At 41.4% G+C, this 21,022-nt stretch overlaps 1 protein-coding gene across 1 annotated transcript in view; it reads right to left on the bottom strand.

Annotated features, from left to right (window-relative positions):
• Positions 1-21,022, bottom strand: part of LOC146719295 (multiple epidermal growth factor-like domains protein 10) — a 206,963-nt gene that overhangs the window by 41,438 nt on the left and 144,503 nt on the right. Inside the window, exons 11-13 of the mRNA XM_085463041.1 lie at positions 6,126-6,246; positions 4,128-4,291; positions 2,152-2,254 (exon numbers count right to left, since the gene is read on the bottom strand). Coding sequence (XP_085319167.1) covers positions 2,152-2,254; positions 4,128-4,291; positions 6,126-6,246 — 388 coding nt within the window. The remainder of the gene's footprint in view (positions 1-2,151; positions 2,255-4,127; positions 4,292-6,125; positions 6,247-21,022) is intronic.

Below are 21,022 nucleotides of genomic sequence, written 5' to 3'. Positions count from 1 at the left end.
TGAATTATTGAAAACAGCTCAAACTCATCCAAGCTTGAACGTCCCTAGTTTTAGAATTATAGGTTTGAATCTGCTGTGTGTTTGTCATATCGATTTGTAGTCTGAATTCATACCTTATTGTTGTCTGCACCCTTCTCCTCTGTCTTCTATTCCCCATCCATGTTTTATTTTATTCTCCTCTACTGAATGTGTGTTGAGGTATTTTCCATAACTGCTCCAGCTGCCCTCATTTCAGAGGGTCTAGATATGGCCCATGATCCCATGTCCCCTGAAGAGGCCAAAGGTCAAACTAAAGTGCATTTTTTAAGCTCTTCTGGAGTGTTTTTGATGAAGATTCATCAGTTTCATTGGATAGTTTTCAACGAAGTTGTTCTTCTCTGAGACCATGTGACTATAGAGGCACATCTAAAATAATTTTTAAACCCACTCTCAGTATATTTATTACTTTGTTGTGCACCTTCGATTTGATCTTCCAAGGGCTGGTTTTAGAGAGACACGAGACGCACGACAGCTTAAATAAAACTAATACAGTGGTCGGATTTCAAGTAAATTCATCAGTGGTACAAAGTCACTATGTTGACTTAAACACCATTAAATGTACCAAAAAATGTAATTATTCAGTGCCATCAGCCAGCAAGTGTCATTGATTGCTACCATGGAAACACTAATGCCAGGGGAATGTATCATGGGTATGGCATAGGTCTTACACAATAAGCTGCAAAATGAAGAAGAAGCTTCTGAAGAAGCTTCTCGGATGAGAGGTGAAACGTCTTCAAGCAACTTAAAGAAGTCCAGACACTTTTCTTTGCAAGCTCCTTAGACTACGATGACCTGGATGACTGAGTAGCTTCACAGACACCTGCCTGTGAAAGTGTCACACGTGGTTTATAAAGCACTTTGAGTGCTCGAGTAAAGTAACAATTTCATATAGTTCATATTCATATTGCACCAAATCACAACAACAGTCACCTCAAAGTGCTTAATGCTTCTATGTGAAGACTACAATAGTACAGCTAAACCCCAACAATCAGACGACCCCCTTTGAGCAACTTTGGTGAGACTGGGAAGGAAAAACTCCCTTTTAACAGGCAGAAACCTCCAGCACAACCAGGCTGACATAAGCTTTGTCCAAAAGGAACGTTTTAAGTCTACTCTGAAAAGTAGAGCTGGTGTCAGTCCCCCAAATCCAAGCTGGGAACTGGTTCCACAGAAGAGGAATCTGAAAGCTGAAAGCCTCCCAATTTACTTTTTAATATCCTAAAGAACAGAAGAAAGACAGCAATCTGAGAGCGGAGTGCTCTATTGGGGTGATATGGGCGGTATGGAAAGATGGGCTCTGATTACTCAATATTATTTGCTATATAAGAACCAGTCCGTTTGCCATTTACATAATGTTTCAGCACAAGATATATGTTACATTACTGTGCTCAACATTTGTCCCACTTTTTCAAAGATCATGTTTCAATCCTTCTGTTCACTCTTTAGCTGAAAAAAGTAAAGGAAAAGACAAATGTGATTTTTTTGTGATATGTGTATATTCAGTGTTGGGTCAGTGAACTATACGTTATAGAATAGAATTCTATAGAATAGAAAAGTGCTATATAAGAACTCCAAATGCAATGCAAGTGGTGTAAAGCACCCAGCTACTGGACTCTAGAGCAGTGGAGATGTGTTAGAGCGGTTTCTGCAAGGCAGAACTTTTCATCCGGGTCTAGTCTGACCTCACAAATGTTTAATAGAATAGCCAAAAATTCCCATGAATACAGGAAAACTTTGCCACAAGACTGGAAGCTGTTATAGTGAAAAAGGGTGTCATTAAAGTTACTTAATACTTTTAATAATATAGCGTAGAAGGGTTATTATTGTTATGAATATTCAGTGAATGTAAAATTGGGAAAATGCTTTGAATGGCATTTTGTCAACAGACTGAAGCAGGCGTGCTGGTATGAATAAATATTCTACTGTACCACCAATATGCAACCAAAAATGCACAAATTATATCACAGTTGCCAAATGCTTGACTTTGAGGTCAAGGCCACTAAAATGTGAACTTTCTGTGGTATCAATCTGAACATCATAGGTGTTCTTTCTAATGTTACTGGATTCACAGCATTTTCAAATGTTGGCTCAAACTGCAGCTCCATAACTCACCCGTCCAACCTGCAAGACAGCGGCAGAAACCCGTAACTGGATCACAGCCATCGGAGTTAACGCAGTCACATTTCTCTCTGCAATCCAAGCCGTACGATCCATCCTAACAGCACCAAGACAAACATCAGAGAAAACACATTTTTTCTTTTATTAAGTAACTTAACGAAACATTAAAGAAGCAAAGTAGCCCTCTGTAGAACCTGGGACCATTTCGTGGCCTTTGCGTTTTTTAATTCCACGCCATTTCCACTGTGTTTAATGGAGTATAGCCAAATTTTCAAACATGTATTTTTTTCCCATTTTATTTTAAAATTTCAGTCTGAGTTTTTTAAATGAGCTTAAATGGCTGAATAAAAGGCATACATCCACTATCGAACCTCGTGGCCGATTTGTGCCCCATTGAAACCCATTATAAACGCTATTTTTCACGCCAGAAAAATTACGGTCAAATCGATCGTCAGGTCTCCAGCTTAGGTTTCGTTTTGGACTACAGGCCTTAGAGTTGTAATTTTTTTTATTTGTCCACCGGGTGGCGCCCTTGCTCCACATGTGACGCCTGCTGGAACATACACATGTTCTCCAGCGGCCTGCTCGAGACAGATACCCGGAAAAGGCACACTAATTTCCCGCGTACCACAGCAGCCTGCCCCGCTGCTCGTTCCGGACCATTTTCTACCCTTAGGTTCGTTTGATTTTTTTTTTTTTTTTTAATCAACAGGAAATGACGTATTTGTTTTCACGTGGTAGCGGAAGTGTGTGCTGCAGACACGGGAACCGAACCATATGCTCCGGCGCTGCGCGAAACACACCCGCGGCAGAGGCACTCCTCCCCGGGGGAGCAGGAGCAGCAGCGCCGCCTGGGGACATTTTTGGCTTCTGGAAAAAAAATTAAAACCGGATCGAAATTAATGTTCGTGCCAATCTTTTGTCCATCTAAAGGCCTAATTATAATAACAATAAAATATTACTTCAAATGGTTTTTTTGGAAAATATTTTATGTTTTATGTTTTATGTTTTTGGGGCAAAAAAAGCAGTGCGCTCATGTGACGAAACCGGGATATAAAGGGTTAAAATCCGCGAAATGTAATTAAAACTTGACATGAATATTTCAAGGAGAAGTAGGTCTAAAAGATTGGCTAATTTAAAGTGGAATAAAATATTAATATATAAATTTTTTATAGCACTTTTTGGGCGTGGTCGATAGTGTGCATTTTATGAAATGCGCTCCTGGAAAAAAAAAAAAAAGGCGATCGAAATGACTGTTGGTGCCAAGCTTTAGTCCATCTAAAGGCCTAATTATAATAACAAACAAATATTACTTCAAATGTTTTTTTTGGAAAATATTTAGTTTTTTTGTTTTTTGGGGCTAAAAAAACAGGGCGCTCATGTAATAAAACCGGGATATAAAGGGTTAAAATCCGCGAAATGTAACTAAAACTTGACATGAATATTTCAAGGAGAAGTAGGTCTAAAAGATTGGCTAATTTAAAGTGGAATAAAATATTAATATATAAATTTTTTATAGCACTTTTTGGGCGTGGTCGATAGTGTGCATTTTATGAAATGCGCTCCTGGAAAAAAAAATAAAAGGCGATCGAAATGACTGTTGGTGCCAATCTTTAGTCCATCTAAAGGCCTAATTATAATAACAAACAAATATTACTTCAAATGTTTTTTTTGGAAAATATTTAGTTTTTTTGTTTTTTGGGGCTAAAAAAACAGGGCGCTCATGTAATAAAACTGGGATTTAAAGGGTTAAAACAATGAAAATATAATTAAAACTTGACATGGATATTTTAAGCAGAAGTAGTTTTAAAAGATTGACTAATTTAAAGTAGAAAAAAATATTGATATATAACATTTTTAGAGCACTTTTGGGGCGGGACCATTTTTTGGTCCCGAGGTTCACGAAAGGATGGGATTTTGAGGTTCTACCAAGGGGTAGAATGCTATGAATGAATGCTATGAGCACTCACAGGACAAGGTACGTCACAGTATTCATCCGTCCAGCCTGGGGAGCAAGCACAGGTTCCACTGACGGGGTTGCAAGCTGCCCCATTGGCACACTGACACGTCTGATTGCAGCTCAGTCCCCAGGTTCCACTGGAGCAAGGGATGGAGCAGTCGACACCCTGCCAACCTGCTCAGACGACAGATCATTTTAGTTTGTAATGGAACTTTACTCTGCAATTAAGTATTATAAGTTTTATATTTCCGTATGTTTGACCTTGTGATTTTGATTTATTTTATGACTTTTCTTCTAACTTGGTGTAATTGTAGTTTATAAGAATGTGGATCCTATTTTCTCTACATTATCCATCTTTGCTGTATTTGTTATAATGACTAAATACGTGTCAATACCTATTTTATAGCTGCAACAGTGTCCAAGAGGCACGAGCCGACAGACAGACATATTTACAGTTTAAACAGATTATCAAAAGTAGTTTATTTGGAGCAAAAAAAAAAGTCCCTTTCCCCATCTTTGATAAGTGTTTCCAACAAACAGTTTGAGTAATCGTTTTTCTGTTTAACTTCATTTCCTCTTCCAAGTAAGTCTGTCTGGTTGTTGTTTGAGTTTTTCCTGCAGTGACAAAAGTCATAGAAATAAGCCAAGCTGCAGGACACAGGAGTTCATCGTTACTAAGGGCTGTACATTGAATTATCAGAGCGTATGTTAAACATATATCCTGATAATTCAACTGTTCAGTTCAGTAATATTTTGGATTATTGTTTAAATGACTTTTAAAAATGTATTTATCTTTTTAAAGGCTTTGCTTAACTTGAATGTAAGTAATAAGAAATGTTTCTAATTTGTCATTCCCTTCCACCCTTCACCATTTCCTGGGCTTTTCCCACTAAAAACACTGAGCATATTAAAGTACATCAAAGTAAATTAAGTCATGGGTGACTAAAGAGAGAGAGTACGCGGGTTTCACAGGGTTCGTTCTTGTTCTAACCAAAGCTCTCAGGCCCTGGTCCTGTTTTCTGCTTCTTCAGATGTCTCTCTATTTTAATTACCTGTGGTCCCAACCACGTTCAGAGGTGTATAAATATTTAAACATGCTGATATTGAGAGATATTAAGCAAGCAGAAAAAAAGACCAGGTAAGGACTGGAGATTGTTACAGTTGATGTCTTCACATTTTTAGAGATGTGAAATTGAATGAATGGTGAAATTGGAGAAAATTTGGGGTTTCTGGTTTTCAAATGCAGGATCAAACAAAAACAGGGCTAGGAGATCAAGGCTGGAACTTTTTAATATCAAATAGTTTGAAATTTTCTCAATTTTCTTTAAGCGTTTAGAAAAGTCCGAAAGTGTAGAAAAGATCTGTCAAAAAAAGCTGCAAATAATTTCACTGAGTTACTGTGAAATATAACAAAGAAAAAGCAGCAAATTCCCAAATTTGTTTAGTGATCTTGTGGAATTAGCTAAAAACTTTTGTATGTGTACTAGAAGCACAACTTGAATAAAGCAAGAGTTTGGAAACATTATGTCAAGGCCATGTAACCTAACTTTTTTAAAGGTTTTTATCACACTTGACCTCTTGAAATAAAAACAAGCATTTTTATCTCCTGGTGATCACTGAAATTCAAGTTATACACCCTTCCCCACTCACTTCAGATAGGCCTGGTTTTCTTCAGATTCAAATAAATGCAACACCATCAACATTTAATTAATTTCAATAGTCAACAGAATATGTAGTACTTAAAATAGCAGTTTTTCAAGCTCTCGTCAACGATATGCTCTGCAGCTTCTCCACAGGAACATCCACATGTACATTTTTAGATTAGAAAGAAGTACCAGAGGCTCTGCTGAAAATGTTAGACATTCAGGGAAACACTACAAGTTACAGTGAAGACTGTGACTCCTTACAAAAACAATTTTGATAGTTGTTCCTCTTGTCCAATTCTAAAACATAATAATGAAGGAAATTTCAACACTCTGTCTTTAAGAACGTGCTTGTAAAGCACTACCTTCTCTGCAGATGCAGGAACCATCAATGTGTGAGCAGGAGATCTCGTTTTGGCAGGAGCACGATGAGGAGCAGTTGATCCCGTACAGGCCTGCAAGACAGCTGATAGAGCAGTCGTCACCCTGGTCACACAAAAGGAGACAGGAAGGAACTGAAAAATAATGGTAAAGGTAAGATAAAAGGCCTGGAGTTGATTTGAGGTGAAGTGCTTGCATTTGGAAGATTTTGCTGTGAATGGACAACAGGTGGTCAAATCAGCTCTCCGTGAAGGTGAAACAACCAATGCTTAAGCTCACAAAGACAGAAAAAACCCATCGGAGAAGTTGCTACTATATTAGGGTTGGACTCAGCAATGCAAAAAGACCTGGACGTCCACAGGAAGACAGCTTTCCAGGATGATCGCAGAATTCTTTCTATTGCAAAGAGAAACCTCTTCACAACAGCCAACCAAGTGAACAGCTCTCTCCAGGAGGTAGACGTATCGATATCCAAGTCTATCATAAAGAGAAGACCGCATGAAAGTAAATACAGGGTGTTCACTGCAAGGTGCAAGCCACTCATCAGTCTCAAGAATAGACTGGCTAGACTTTGCTAAAAAAAACACCCAAAAAAGCCAGCACAGATCTGGACAAACATTCTTTGGACAGATGAAACCAAGATCACCCTCTACGAGAATGATGGCAAGACAAAAGTATGAAGAAGGTGTGGAACAGCTCAGGATCCAAAGCACACCACATCATCGGTAAAACGCGGCGTCGGCAGTGTGACGGCTTGGGCATGCATGGCTGCCAGTGACACTGGGACACTCGTGTTTACTGATGATGTCACTCAGGACAGAAACAGACGAATGAACTCTGAGGTGACTGTCTGCTCAAATCCAGCTAAATGCAGTCAGATTGATTAGGCAGTGTTTCATAATACAGATGGACAATAAGCCACAACATACGGCCAAAGCAACCCAGGAGTTTATTGATGCAAACAACCTGATCTTAACCCAACTGAGCTGCATTTCACTTGTTGAAGATTAAACTTTGCACAGAAAGACCCACAAACAAACAGCAACTGAAGGCCTGTGAGAGCATTAAAAAGGAGGAAACCCTGGGTGTTGATTTAGCTCACTGCGATGAGCAGGTGACCATATGTCGCATGACTGAGACCAGCCGGCCCACATTCGATTCCAACCTTTTGCTGTATATCTTCCCCCATCTCTTGCCCTCCGCTTCCCTGTCACTCGTCACTGTACCCTGTCAAATAAAGCTGTAAAAAGGCCAAACGAAAAGGAGGAACCCAGCATTTGGTGATGTCCATGAGTTCAAGACTTCCGGTTGTCATTGCCTGCAAAGGCTTTTCAACCAATTATGTAGTAATAAACATTTTATGCTCAGTTATTTAATTTGACCAATTATTTTTGTTTAAAAATCCCTTCCTTTTTATGCAATCTTTTCTTTCAACTCACTGAATTAAAACTGAGTCTAGTCTGCACTTCAACTGCATCAGAATTGTTTCATTTAAAATTGAACCCCCTGTCTGGGGCTCTCCTCAGCTCTTTCCAGGAGGGTGGCGTGGCTGCCCCTCCGATGGTCCTCCTTGGGCTCTCACGCTCCTGGGGGCCACCAGATGTCTCCTCCATGCCTGCTTCATGCAGGCACATTACAAGGAGAATCCTTTTGAATACAAGTGCGCTCACGCACACAGGTGCTCACAGGCTTTCTTGCCTCCCACCTCAAAGCACATTCTGCGCTGTCAGTCTTGTGTGCTGCAAAATAAAATTCAATATTTAGTATTTACTGTTAGTTACACTTATCTAGGTTATTGCTGCAGTGCTGTTTTTATTGTGTTGCTCTCCTTTTACTTGTTTTCTTTTTTTGTATCAACAGGTAAACAGCAGATTTGTTTTTTAGTGTCTTCTCTCACTGTCCCTCTTCCCCTCTTCCCCTCTGTCTGTCTGTCTGTCTTTCTTTCTTTCTTTCTTTCTTTCTTTCTTTCTTTCTTTCTTTCTTTCTTTCTCTGCCCCCAGGCATGTCTGTCCTATTTGTGACTTAAAATAAAATAAATTGAATAAATAAATAATAATAACAAAGGTCAATCAAGTGGACCAATATGGCAAAGCCATAATGATCTACTTAGTAAAATAAATCCATCTTTCTTGGCCTTCAGACAATAACTCTGATTGCTAAAGAACTGAAGAGGACAGGGGGGAAATCATTGTGGTGATGTACAGAACCAAAATCTCTGTCCAAATATTTATGGACCCAACTGTATATGTGTGTTATGTGTTACATGTTAATGTACATGTATAAATATTTTTAATGTTGGAGAGTTCTGTATGTGTATGCAGCTGTCTAGAGGCAACCTTTTCAGAAAAATCTGAAACCTTCTAATTATTTTTTCCTGGGGACCCTGTGACGCCCCATTGAAGAGCCGTAGGCTGGATCTCTTAAGATCTCACTGTTCTGCTCTCTGGCAGCAGCACCATGCTCTCCCCCTCTCTCCCATGCACTTTAGAGCAACACGCAGCAACACTACACATGAGCGGGAGGAGGGAGGTATGGGGTCTTCACACACCCCCGTTCTCTGCTAGCCATCGGGGCGGGGGGGCTGGGAGGAGATGTTGGCTGTCCGATTGGCCTCCCTGCTGCTGCGGAGCCTGGGACGGTCTGCTTGCCTCCACCCCGGGGGGAAGGGTAACATCTCTTGGGTGTGGGTTCTGTTTCCCCCTCTGGGGGCGAGGGTACCTGGACCTGGGGTATAGAGTATGTTTGGGGAGTGTGATTGTGTGTACATGTCTATTTATGTCAATCCCTACGTTGGGTGAGTGCTGAGTGTTTGTATATGTGTGCATGAGGGTGGGAACGCATGTTTGTGTCTGTGTGTGCCTGTTTGTCTGTGTCTATGTGTCAGGTCGGGTCTTAGACTCCACCTCTCTGGGAACTCCCAGGCCCTCCAAGGCCTATCTCCCCTCACCACACTCCCTGCAGGTGACTCCCTGCACACCTCTGGATGTCTGGGGCCTGGATCTCCTCCATGCCTGCTTCATGCCCTGGGGGACGGGACTATGGCTCTCTACATCCTCTAGCAGACCATTACATGTGGAAACCATTTGAATACAAGCGCGCTGATCCACACAGGTGTTCACTGTTCATGGACTTAAATAACACCTTTCTTGGCTGCTACTTCAAAGCACATTGTGCGCTGTCTGTCCTGCGTGCTGCACAACAACATTGAATATTGAGTATTTACTGCTGTTTACACTTAGCTAGACAACAAAGACAAAGATAACAAAGACTCCTGACTCTCAACTTGCCTCATCTACTGATTCACATAAGCATAAATGCTTTGTATGTAACATTTACTGATGAACACATGAGAGAGTAGCTAGACTGCAGACTAATCAATAAAGGACATGTCGTAGTGGCGAGACAGACAGCTTGGCATTAGCAGGATATCTAACCTTATCCTGTGCTGATAGCATGCTGGGAGAGCAAGCTTCACACATCTGAAATCTCAGGCACCATGACACATTGATTGGGACCTCCAACATATAAACTTTGCCAATTAAAATTGTATGCTTCAAACCTGCTGCCTTTAAATTGCTATTAATCTAATATTCACAAAGCTATCCAAAAGACAGGAGGACAAAGAGCTCTTATTAAATTTGAAACACTTGAAAAATAAATAAAATTGAACATCAATGTGTTCAGTAAGGAAAATCAACTGAATTTCCCAGGACTGTAAAGTCACCTCTTGTATAATAATTATGTACAGATTGGTGGATTAATGATCATTTGCTTGGCAACTTTGATTTAAATTTTTGTTCTAAAAGCCAGTTATTTTCAGTTTTTAAATCAAAGATAACAAAACAAAAATAATGTGTTTTTTACTTCATAACCCAAACACTAGCTGTGCAGCCTTGGAGGAAAGCAAAGAAATTTAACAACTCTACGTAGTCCCCTAAAATAAACAAATACCATCACTGTCACTATAGGAATGGAGAGACTGAGTATCAAACTGCTGCTTCTGTACTTGGTTAGCAGATCATCAACGACTGTGATTGCCTCTACACTACTAACAATTACAGGAACACTTGGAAAACGCATCAGATCTCAATAGGGGAAAATTGTGCCGGATATCTATACAGATATGGACTGAGTAATGTGTTAGCAACAAAAGTATGAGGCACTGTTTGATATTAAAATCATGAACCTAAATTCACAGACACCCTGAAAATTAAAGTGAAACATTTAATTGCAGCAACTCCAAATTGGTGCGTTTTAGTTTGTATGGCATACAGATACTTGTAATGATGCCTGACAATGTTGGAACAACATGTGGTGTTGAGGAGAATCCCCTATGTTTCTGTTCACCCAACAACATCAGGTCTTCTATTGGATTTAAGTCAGGTGAGTATGGGGGTCAGTCAGTAGTATCAATTTCTTCATCCTCTCATATCATTGCCACATGAAGCCTGGGATTGTTGTGCAGCAGGAGGAACCCGATGATGTTAAAGGGTTCTGCTGACCCTTTCACTTCTCTCATATGTGATCAGGGTGAGCCTGACCACACCTACGAGAGGTCATTTGTCGGGTTCTGGTCGTGCTCATCCTGTTCCTCCTTGCACAAAAGAGCAGATATTGGTCCTCCTCATAGATTAAGTGTTGCAGAGTGTAGCATTGTGGAAAAGAGTTGAGAGAATCCTCCACTAAACATTTTGGTTGGCATTACTTTTCATTTTTTTACTATCAATCAATCAATCAATCAATCTTTATTTATAAAGCACTTTTCATACAGAGAAAATGTAGTACAAAGTGCTTTACATAGTTAAAAGCAGCCCACCCCACCCTCCAACTCACTCCCCACACTCTCAATACACATATATCCCCCCACCCACACACACATACACACACGCGCACACTTAAAGAGTAAAAATTGGGCTGGGCTCGCATGAGCCAAGTGAGGAAACACTATAACAGGGAGCCGTCTGCACCGGGAGCCGGTCACAGACCGCAGCCTCCAGGCTGGGCACACAGCCGGAGGGAGGCAAAGGAGCCCCCCAGCCAGGCTGAGAGGACCCGAGAGACCCAGCAGCCACGGTCAATAACAGCCCCGGTGCAGAGAGCGCCCTCCGAGGAAACACTGGAGATATGACACAATACGATGTATACAGGGTAAAATGATAAAATAAATAAGAACAGGATACAATATAAATATAAATAGAATAAGAAGATTAAAAAATGAATAAGAATAAAATCAAACAAATATTAGGTAAATCCTAAATTAATAATAAAATAGCAGGATAGAATAAATAAGCATAAAAAATAAATAAACGCTAAGTAAAAGCTAAATTAAAAAGGTGGGTCTTGAGCCTGTTCTTAAAAACATGTATGTTCTCTGCGGCCCTGAGCTCCTCCGGCAGGCTGTTCCACAGACGAGGACCATACCACTGAAACGCTGCCTCTCCGTGAGTATGTGTTCTGACTTTAGGGACAATCAAAAGGCCAGTACCAGAGGACCTCAGGGTCCGCAAGGGTTCGTATGGTAAAAGCAGATCTGAGAGATAAGAAGGCCCGAGACCATTAAGACATTTAAAAACCAATAAAAGAACTTTAAAATCGATCCTGAAACACACGGGGAGCCAGTGCAGCGATTCTAAAACCGGTGTAATGTGGGCCCGCCCTCTGGTCTTCGTCAGCACACGAGCTGCCGAGTTTTGCAAGAGTTGTAAAGTTGAAATATTCTTCTTAGGAAGACCAGAGAGCAGGGCATTACAGTAATCAATGCTACTGGTAATAAAAGCATGCATCAGCATCTCCGTGTTGGCCCGAGAGAGAATAGGGCGGACTCTGGCTATATTTTTTAGATGATAAAATCCAATTTTGGTTACATGTTTAACATGTGGGATAAAACCAAGCTCAGAGTCAAAAATAACACCCAGGTTTTTCACTTGTAGCGAAGGACATAGTGAAAATGCCTCTAATTTAGACAAGAGTTTCTCTCTCTGAGCCTCAGGACCGACAATTAAAACTTCAGTTTTGTCCTGGTTAAGCTGTAAAAAGTTTTCTGCCATCCAAGATCGTATATCTAAGATACAGTTAAAAAGGGCATCCATTGGTCTGGTGTCATCAGGAGACACAGAGATGTACAGCTGCGTGTCATCAGCGTAACTGTGGAAGTTCACTCCATGCCTCCTGATGACACCGCCGAGAGGGAGCATATACAAATTAAAAAGTACAGGGCCTAGAACCGACCCTTGAGGCACACCACATGTCATTTTATGGATCTTAGAGGAGCATGTATCCATACTCACCATAAAAGTTCTGTCAGAGAGATAGGAAGTGAACCAGTTGTGTACAGCACCAGAGAGGCCCACCATGTGTTTCAGTCTGTTTAAAAGAATAGCGTGGTCTACTGTATCAAAGGCTGCGCTTAGATCCAGTAGCACCAGGACTGAGAGCTTTTGGGCGTCCCAGTTACATCTAAGATCATTTAAAACCTTTAGGAGAGCCGTCTCTGTGCTGTGGTTCACCCTAAATCCAGACTGGAATATCTCCAGGATCTGTCTATCATTGAGAAAATCAGTAATCTGAGTAAAAACAAGTTTTTCTAAGACTTTACTTAAAAATGGTAAGTTGGATACAGGTCTGTAGTTATTAAAATCATTACAATCCAAATTGCTCTTCTTCAGAAGGGGCCTCACCACCGCCGTTTTAAAGGCAGCAGGGAAGACACCCAACTGAAGAGAGCAATTCATCATGTATAAAAGCTCAGCCTCAAAAAATCCATAAAGTGTTTTAAAGAGTGAAGAAGGAATTGGATCTAAAAGACATGTGGTGGGTCTCACTGTGGAGAAAACCTTCTGAAAGTTCTCAGCATTAACCAGGACAAAGCTGTCCAGTGTCTCCTCAGGTACAATCGAGCCATCAGATGTGTTTACAATCATATGGCGATTAGATAAAATATCAGATCTGATGGCGCTGATCTTTCCCCTGAAGTGGTCTGCAAACTGCTCACAGAGCGAGTCTGTGGGGGTTCTTTGGGAGCTGTTAAAATCAGGGTTAAATAAATGATCTATGGTGGAAAAGAGGACCTTGGGATTATTTTTGTTAATACTGATTATTTTGGCGAAGTATGAATTTCTTGACTTCCTTAATGTATTATTGTATACTTTAAGTTGCTCGCAAAATATTTGATGGTTGATAGTATTTTTATTTTTCCTCCATCTCCTTTCTGCTGCCCTGCAATTTCTTTTGAGTTTTTTGACTTCTTCGTTTCTCCAAGGTGATGCATGTTTTACGTTAATCTTTTTGGTGGTGAGTGGAGCAACGGAGTCAAGGCTTTTCTTCAGTTTGCTGTTGAAATAACTAAAAATCAAATCGCAGGATGCAGGTAGAATCACAGGGGGGCATTCGTCTAAAACCCTGGTAAGATTTGCAGCCACTTCAGAGGTTAGATAGCGCCTCCTCACAGTTCGCACCGAGGTCTCCCGCTGAATAAAACCGGTGATGTTAAAAAACACACAGTAGTGGTCAGAGACAGCCAAGTCAACAACAGAGGACACGCTGGTGGACAGCCCATGGGTTGCTTTGCATGCTTTGGTGTTTTTGTGTCTTGTGTGGGCCACACCCATGTGGGAGTGGAGATTCTACTCTAGTCCAACAGCCAGCTATCTGGAGTTGAGTACAGGGAGCAGTTGATTGGGAAGGATTTTAGGCCTTCTCTATAAAGGGGAGAGGGCAGGTTGTTGTTTTTTAGTAGGACACTGCTGGAGCAGGGAAGCCAGCTGACCTTGGAGACTCCAGGATGAAACATTTTAAAGGAAAGGATTTTTAACTTGGCCTGGTTTTGCTTTTAAAATAATCTGATGATGCTGGAGGGAGGACTCGTTTGAATTAGGATTCATGTGGATTTGCTGGGATAAAAACACTGGACTGGACACTATCTGTGCCCAAGGAAAGGAAACTGGTCAAGATTTAGAGAAGTGTGAGCTCCAGAGTGGAAGCCCCAGGATCTGGTGTAAAGACCCACCCTCGAACAACACCAGGCCTGATAAGGCTAACAATCCTGACCACGGCAGCTTTGGGCCTTGGATTCCAGACCGGAGTTGTGTCCTCAGCCAGTAGTCTGACTTGGAGGGGAAAAAAATGAACATTGTGTACACCATTGCAGTGTGAGTGTGTAGATTTCTTACTGGTCAGTATTGGAGCTTACTACGTTCTTGTATGGAGGAAATTTTGAGCTGTACGTAACACAAGGACGTTCTACTTTTGTGTTCAGGTCTCCTAGACTAATATCCTGTATCCTTCTCCTGAGACTGTGCCTGGAGAGACAGCAAGGTGTCACTAGGTATCACCTCATAATACCACTAGTGACAATGACCCAAGCCAAATACAGAAGTAGTGAAAAAACTGTCAGAAAATAAGAGGATGGGAAAAATGTGTCATTTTGCCCCTCTAGTGCGCCTGCTGTTAACTTCATTAACACCAAAGCACCTGAAACTGATTAATAACTCCCTCTGGATCTAAATCCAGCAAAGGTGCAAAGGTTTTAAACTCTGAATATGTTAAGTGTGTTATTGTAACACATTAATTATTCAGTGACCTGGGGGGCTGGGGACTTTACAGGGAGTGCAGAATTATTAGGCAAATGAGTATTTTGTCCACATCATCCTCTTCATGCATGTTGTCTTACTCCAAGCTGTATAGGCTCGAAAGCCTACTACCAATTAAGCATATTAGGTGATGTGCATCTCTGTAATGAGAAGGGGTGTGGTCTAATGACATCAACACCCTATATCAGGTGTGCATAATTATTAGGCAACGTCCTTTCCTTTGGCAAAATGGGTCAAAAGAAGGACTTGACAGGCTCAGAAAAGTCAAAAATAGTGAGATATCTTGCAGAGGGATGCAGCAGTCTCAAAATTGCAAAGCTTCTGAAGCGTGATCATCGAACAATCAAGCGTTTCATTCAAAATAGTCAACAGGGTCGCAAGAAGCGTGTGGAAAAACCAAGGCGCAAAATAACTGCCCATGAACTGAGAAAAGTCAAGCGTGCAGCTGCCAAGATGCCACTTGCCACCAGTTTGGCCATATTTCAGAGCTGCAACATCACTGGAGTGCCCAAAAGCACAAGGTGTGCAATACTCAGAGACATGGCCAAGGTAAGAAAGGCTGAAAGACGACCACCACTGAACAAGACACACAAGCTGAAACGTCAAGACTGGGCCAAGAAACATCTCAAGACTGGTTTTTCTAAGGTTTTATGGACTGATGAAATGAGAGTGAGTCTTGATGGGCCAGATGGATGGGCCTGTGGCTGGATTGGTAAAGGGCAGAGAGCTCCAGTCCGACGCCAGCAAGGTGGAGGTGGAGTACTGGTTTGGGCTGGTATCATCAAAGATGAGCTTGTGGGGCCTTTTCGGGTTGAGGATGGAGTCAAGCTCAACTCCCAGTCCTACTGCCAGTTTCTGGAAGACACCTTCTTCAAGCAGTGGTACAGGAAGAAGTCTGCATCCTTCAAGAAAAACATGATTTTCATGCAGGACAATGCTCCATCACACGCGTCCAAGTACTCCACAGCGTGGCTGCAAGAAAGGGTATAAAAGAAGAAAAACTAATGACATGGCCTCCTTGTTCACCTGATCTGAACCCCATTGAGAACCTGTGGTCCATCATCAAATGTGAGATTTACAAGGAGGGAAAACAGTACACCTCTCTGAACAGTGTCTGGGAGGCTGTGGTTGCTGCTGCACGCAATGTTGATGGTGAACAGATCAAAACACTGACAGAATCCATGGATGGCAGGCTTTTGAGTGTCCTTGCAAAGAAAGGTGGCTATATTGGTCGCTGATTTGTTTTTGTTTTGTTTTTGAATGTCAGAAATGTATATTTGTGAATGTGGAGATGTTATATTGGTTTCACTGGTAAGAATAAATAATTGAAATGGGTATATATTTGTTTTTTTGTTAGGTTGCCTAATAATTATGCACAGTAATAGTCACCTGCACACACAGATATCCCCCTAAAATAGCTCAAACTAAAAACAAACTAAAAACTACTTCCAAAAACATTCAGCTTTGATATTAATGAGTTTTTTGGGTTCATTGAGAACATGGTTGTTGTTCAATAATAAAATTACTTGCCTAATAATTCTGCACTCCCTGTAATATTAGGCTTTGTTTCTACAAATCTATGGGAAAATAACTGTTAAAACGTCCTTTTAACAGGAAGACACCTCTGGCAGAACTGGGATGGTCAGCCATCTGTTGCAACTGGCTGGGAATGAGGGGAGCAGACAAAACAAAACTGAGAAAGAAAACCAGAGATTAATAATAATTAACAATTTGATGTGACGTGGCATATAAACTAGACTCGAAATTCCTCGCAGTGTTACTGGAGTCCAAACTTATTCCATCCAGAGTAATTATCTGGTTAGACACATTGTTTCTAAGACTTTTCAGGACGAGTACAATAGCTTCTGTTTGTCTAAATTCAGAAGCAGGGAATAAGCAGTCATCCAGGTCTTTACATCTAGGAATGTATTTCAGTTTAACTAAATGATGTGCTGGGTATCATCTGCAAATGTGTGCTGTGCATTCTAATAATACTGCAGAATGAAAGTATAATGTAAACAGAATTGGTTCTAGCACAGAACCCTGTGGAACTATGTCATTAACGGCAGAAGAAGACTCTACGTTTACATGAAAAAATTGTGCTCTACTTGATAGATGATCTGCAGATGATCAGTTAATTGTTTCATAACTACTCTTTGAAGAATTTTTGGACAGTAGCTTAAATAGTCTATTTAAATATTAGTACTATTGAAAGTAGCTGTACGTAATGACAGGTTTGTCAGATGGTTACAAATAATTTCTCCAATGGTTGAAATTTTATTTGTGAAGAAATTTGTCAAGTCATCACAAGTTATGGTTAAAGGAAGCTCAACACAGCTCTGACTCTTTGTCAGCCTGGCTGCAGTGCTGAGAAGAAACCACCTTCAATCAATGATGAATACTAAGATGTCCTCGCTTCACAGAGGGCTTTTCCTTATATAGTGGAGCAAACTCTTCTAAATCAGTGAGATGCAATTTTTTCTCCAGTTTTCAGGTTGTCTGCTTCAAGGCGTCCATTGTGGATTTAACCAGGGAGTCAAGAACTTCTGATTCAAGGCTATTTTCAGAGGAGACACAGTATCCAGAGTCAGAAACAGTGAGGAGAGAAAACTATTAACAAGTTAATCGACCTCTGTGGGATTAGAGTTTAGGTAACTGCTCTGGACTGTTGCTAAATGACATTGAAGACGATAACAGTGGAGGAATTACATCCTTAAACTTCGTTACAACAATTTCAGAAATCATTTACTGCAATAAAACACGTTCTCCACTGCTGTTAAATTTAATATTCACTTGAATAGAACAGGAAACAATAGCCCTATATGGTAATTGTACATGTACAACGAAATTATGAGTGCTAGACGCCAACTCTGCAGGAATAAAATGTAAATAGTAAGACAGCAGCAATAAACTGGAGAAAGGTGTACAGTTAAGATGAATATATACAAGAGAAAGGCACAAAATAAGAAAAGGCACACATAGAAAACCAAGTGCTTGGAAGTAGAGCAAAGGACTTGGTCTAATATAGAGTCAATGTGTAAGTATAGTGTAGAGCAGGGGTGTCAAACTCAAACACACAGTGGGCCAAAATTCAAAACTGGAACAAAGTCGAGCGGCTAACATTAATATTTACTGAAAAAAAATCTTCCTCTAGATATAAGAATGAATCTTTTCTTATGGACTCAAACAAGTTTTGCTGAAAAACTGAATATGGAACAAGCAAAGCTTAATACTAAACAATATATATATTAGCTGTATAATACCAGTAGGCCAGCTCTGATAGTCATTTGGTGTGGCTTCGCGGGCCAAATGTAATTAGGCTGCGGGCCAAATTTGGCCCGCGGGCCAGAGTTTGACACCTATGGTGTAGAGTAATGAGGGTTACTCAAACTGACCCACCACGGGTGGGCTTTCAGCGGATAGTGTTTGTTAATAGTCTGAACGGCCCAGGGGAAGAAGCTGTTTGTGAGTCTGGAGTTGGGAGACCTGACTGACCTGAGGCGCAGACCAGAGGGCGGTGGGTCAAACAGGTTTTGGGCGGGGAGCGAAGGGTCACCTGTGATGGTGGCGATGGTTATCTGGCAATGGGCTCCAGGGGTGGCAAATGACAGCCAATGATTTTTACCTTCTGCGCAGCCTTCCCATTTTTAGTAGTGGCCCCTGCGTACCAAATATCCAGGCAGCAGGAGAGCATGCTTTCCACATGACCAGGAAGACCAGGAGAACTTCCAGTCCAAGTTATTGTAGTGGTAGTGCAGCTGCTGCTGGGCCTTATTTACCAGAGCGTTGGTGCTGTGGGTCCAGGTGAGATCGGTGGAGTTTATTGTAAATTTAAATGTTATTAAAAATTATCAGAGAAAAAAGGAGTCTGTGTGTCAGAGGGGGTCAGAGTTTGATTGACTCTTCTTAGCTGCCTCACAGCATTACGCTTTCAGACAGCACAACGGTATCTTTATGATAAGCAACAACCGCCCTGGTTCAAAGCGGCATCTACGCTGCTTCACAGAGTGAAGCACCTGTTTCTCATAAACGTAACTGGAATAGACTTCATGCTGACCTCCTGTTTTTACCAGTCTGTTTTGCATGCTTGGAACTGGACTGTTTTTATTGTCAACTTTACAATCCCTTGATACCAAGTATGATGCTCAGCACTGTTAGTGTTCAGAGGTTCCTCATAAATGCTGGCCTAACAAAGCTGGCGGGGCTGAGGACAGCAGGCCAGTGGAAAACAGCTGCCAAGCTGGCTTAGGAGACTGGAGTGAGATCTTTGTGCCTTCAGGAGAAGCTGGTGGAAGAGGTCATGGCTGGTCTTCCTGGACTCTTAAGGGCTGCACTGGGCACTCACTCTGCAGGTAACAAACCAATTTCATCTGACAGTTGGACGTCCCTGTACAAGCTTCCCATAGAGAAACGCAGTGTGGCTCTCCAGTGGAGAGTGGTGCATGGGGTCATGGCTATGAATAAACACGTGGAACATACAGGGAGTGCAGAATTATTAGGCAAGTTGTATTTTTGAGGAATAATTTTATTATTGAACAACAACCATGTTCTCAATGAACCCAAAAAACTCATTAATATCAAAGCTGAATGTTTTTGGAAGTAGTTTTTAGTTTGTTTTTAGTTTTAGCTATTTTAGGGGGATATCTGTGTGTGCAGGTGACTATTACTGTGCAGAATTATTAGGCAACTTAACAAAAAACAAATATATACCCATTTCAATGATTTATTTTTACCAGTGAAACCAATATAACATCTCCACATTCACAAATATACATTTCTGACATTCAAAAACAAAACAAAAACAAATCAGCGACCAATATAGCCACCTTTCTTTGCAAGGACACTCAAAAGCCTGCCATCCATGGATTCTGTCAGTGTTTTGATCTGTTCACCATCAACATTGCGTGCAGCAGCAACCACAGCCTCCCAGACACTGTTCAGAGAGGTGTACTGTTTTCCCTCCTTGTAAATCTCACATTTGATGATGGACCACAGGTTCTCAATGGGGTTCAGATCAGGTGAACAAGGAGGCCATGTCATTAGTTTTTCTTCTTTTATACCCTTTCTTGCCAGCCATGCTGTGGAGTACTTGGACGCGTGTGATGGAGCATTGTCCTGCATGAAAATCATGTTTTTCTTGAAGGATGCAGACTTCTTCCTGTACCACTGCTTGAAGAAGGTGTCTTCCAGAAACTGGCAGTAGGACTGGGAGTTGAGCTTGACTCCATCCTCAACCCGAAAAGGCCCCACAAGCTCATCTTTGATGATACCAGCCCAAACCAGTACTCCACCTCCACCTTGCTGGCGTCTGAGTGGGACTGGAGCTCTCTGCCCTTTACCAATCCAGCCACGGGTCCATCCATCTGGCCCATCAAGACTCACTCTCATTTCATCAGTCCATAAAACCTTAGAAAAACCAGTCTTGAGATATTTCTTGGCCCAGTCTTGACGTTTCAGCTTGTGTGTCTTGTTCAGTGGTGGTCGTCTTTCAGCCTTTCTTACCTTGGCCATGTCTCTGAGTATTGCACACCTTGTGCTTTTGGGCACTCCAGTGATGTTGCAGCTCTGAAATATGGCCAAACTGGTGGCAAGTGGCATCTTGGCAGCTGCACGCTTGACTTTTCTCAGTTCATGGGCAGTTATTTTGCGCCTTGGTTTTTCCACACGCCTCTTGTGACCCTGTTGACTGTTTTGAATGAAACGCTTGATTGTTCGATGATCACGCTTCAGAAGCTTTGCAATTTTGAGACTGCTGCATCCCTCTGCAAGATATCTCACTATTTTTGACTTTTCTGAGCCTGTCAAGTCCTTCTTTTGACCCATTTTGCCAAAGGAAAGGACGTTGCCTAATAATTATGCACACCTGATATAGGGTGTTGATGTCATTAGACCACACCCCTTCTCATTACAGAGATGCACATCACCTAATATGCTTAATTGGTAGTAGGCTTTCGAGCCTATACAGCTTGGAGTAAGACAACATGCATGAAGAGGATGATGTGGACAAAATACTCATTTGCCTAATAATTCTGCACTCCCTGTAAAGATCCAAGAACGGGGAGCCACAGTCTTTTCTGTCGGACCAAGGAAACACTGCAGCGCCTGTGGCTTGGCTGTCCCAGGCCTGCTGGCCTCTTTTCTTTGCTGTGACAGTGGCTTCCTGGGCTTAGGATTGTTTTAGAGGAGAGTCTCTTTATCCTGGGTCCAAAGTACTCTGTGGTGCAGCGTTGAAAGGTTTGCTTAATTAATTTTTCAATAGGTCAAGCTAAGATGAGTACATGGCTCACAAGGAG

This window comes from Copadichromis virginalis, linkage group LG1 (genome assembly GCF_057382275.1).
Source record: "Copadichromis virginalis isolate Kocher_CV1m ecotype Utaka linkage group LG1, C_Virginalis_male_GT1.1, whole genome shotgun sequence".
NCBI lineage: Eukaryota > Metazoa > Chordata > Actinopteri > Cichliformes > Cichlidae > Copadichromis > Copadichromis virginalis.
Note: the sequence above shows the minus strand (reverse complement) of the source record. Positions and strands in the feature narration are given on the sequence as shown.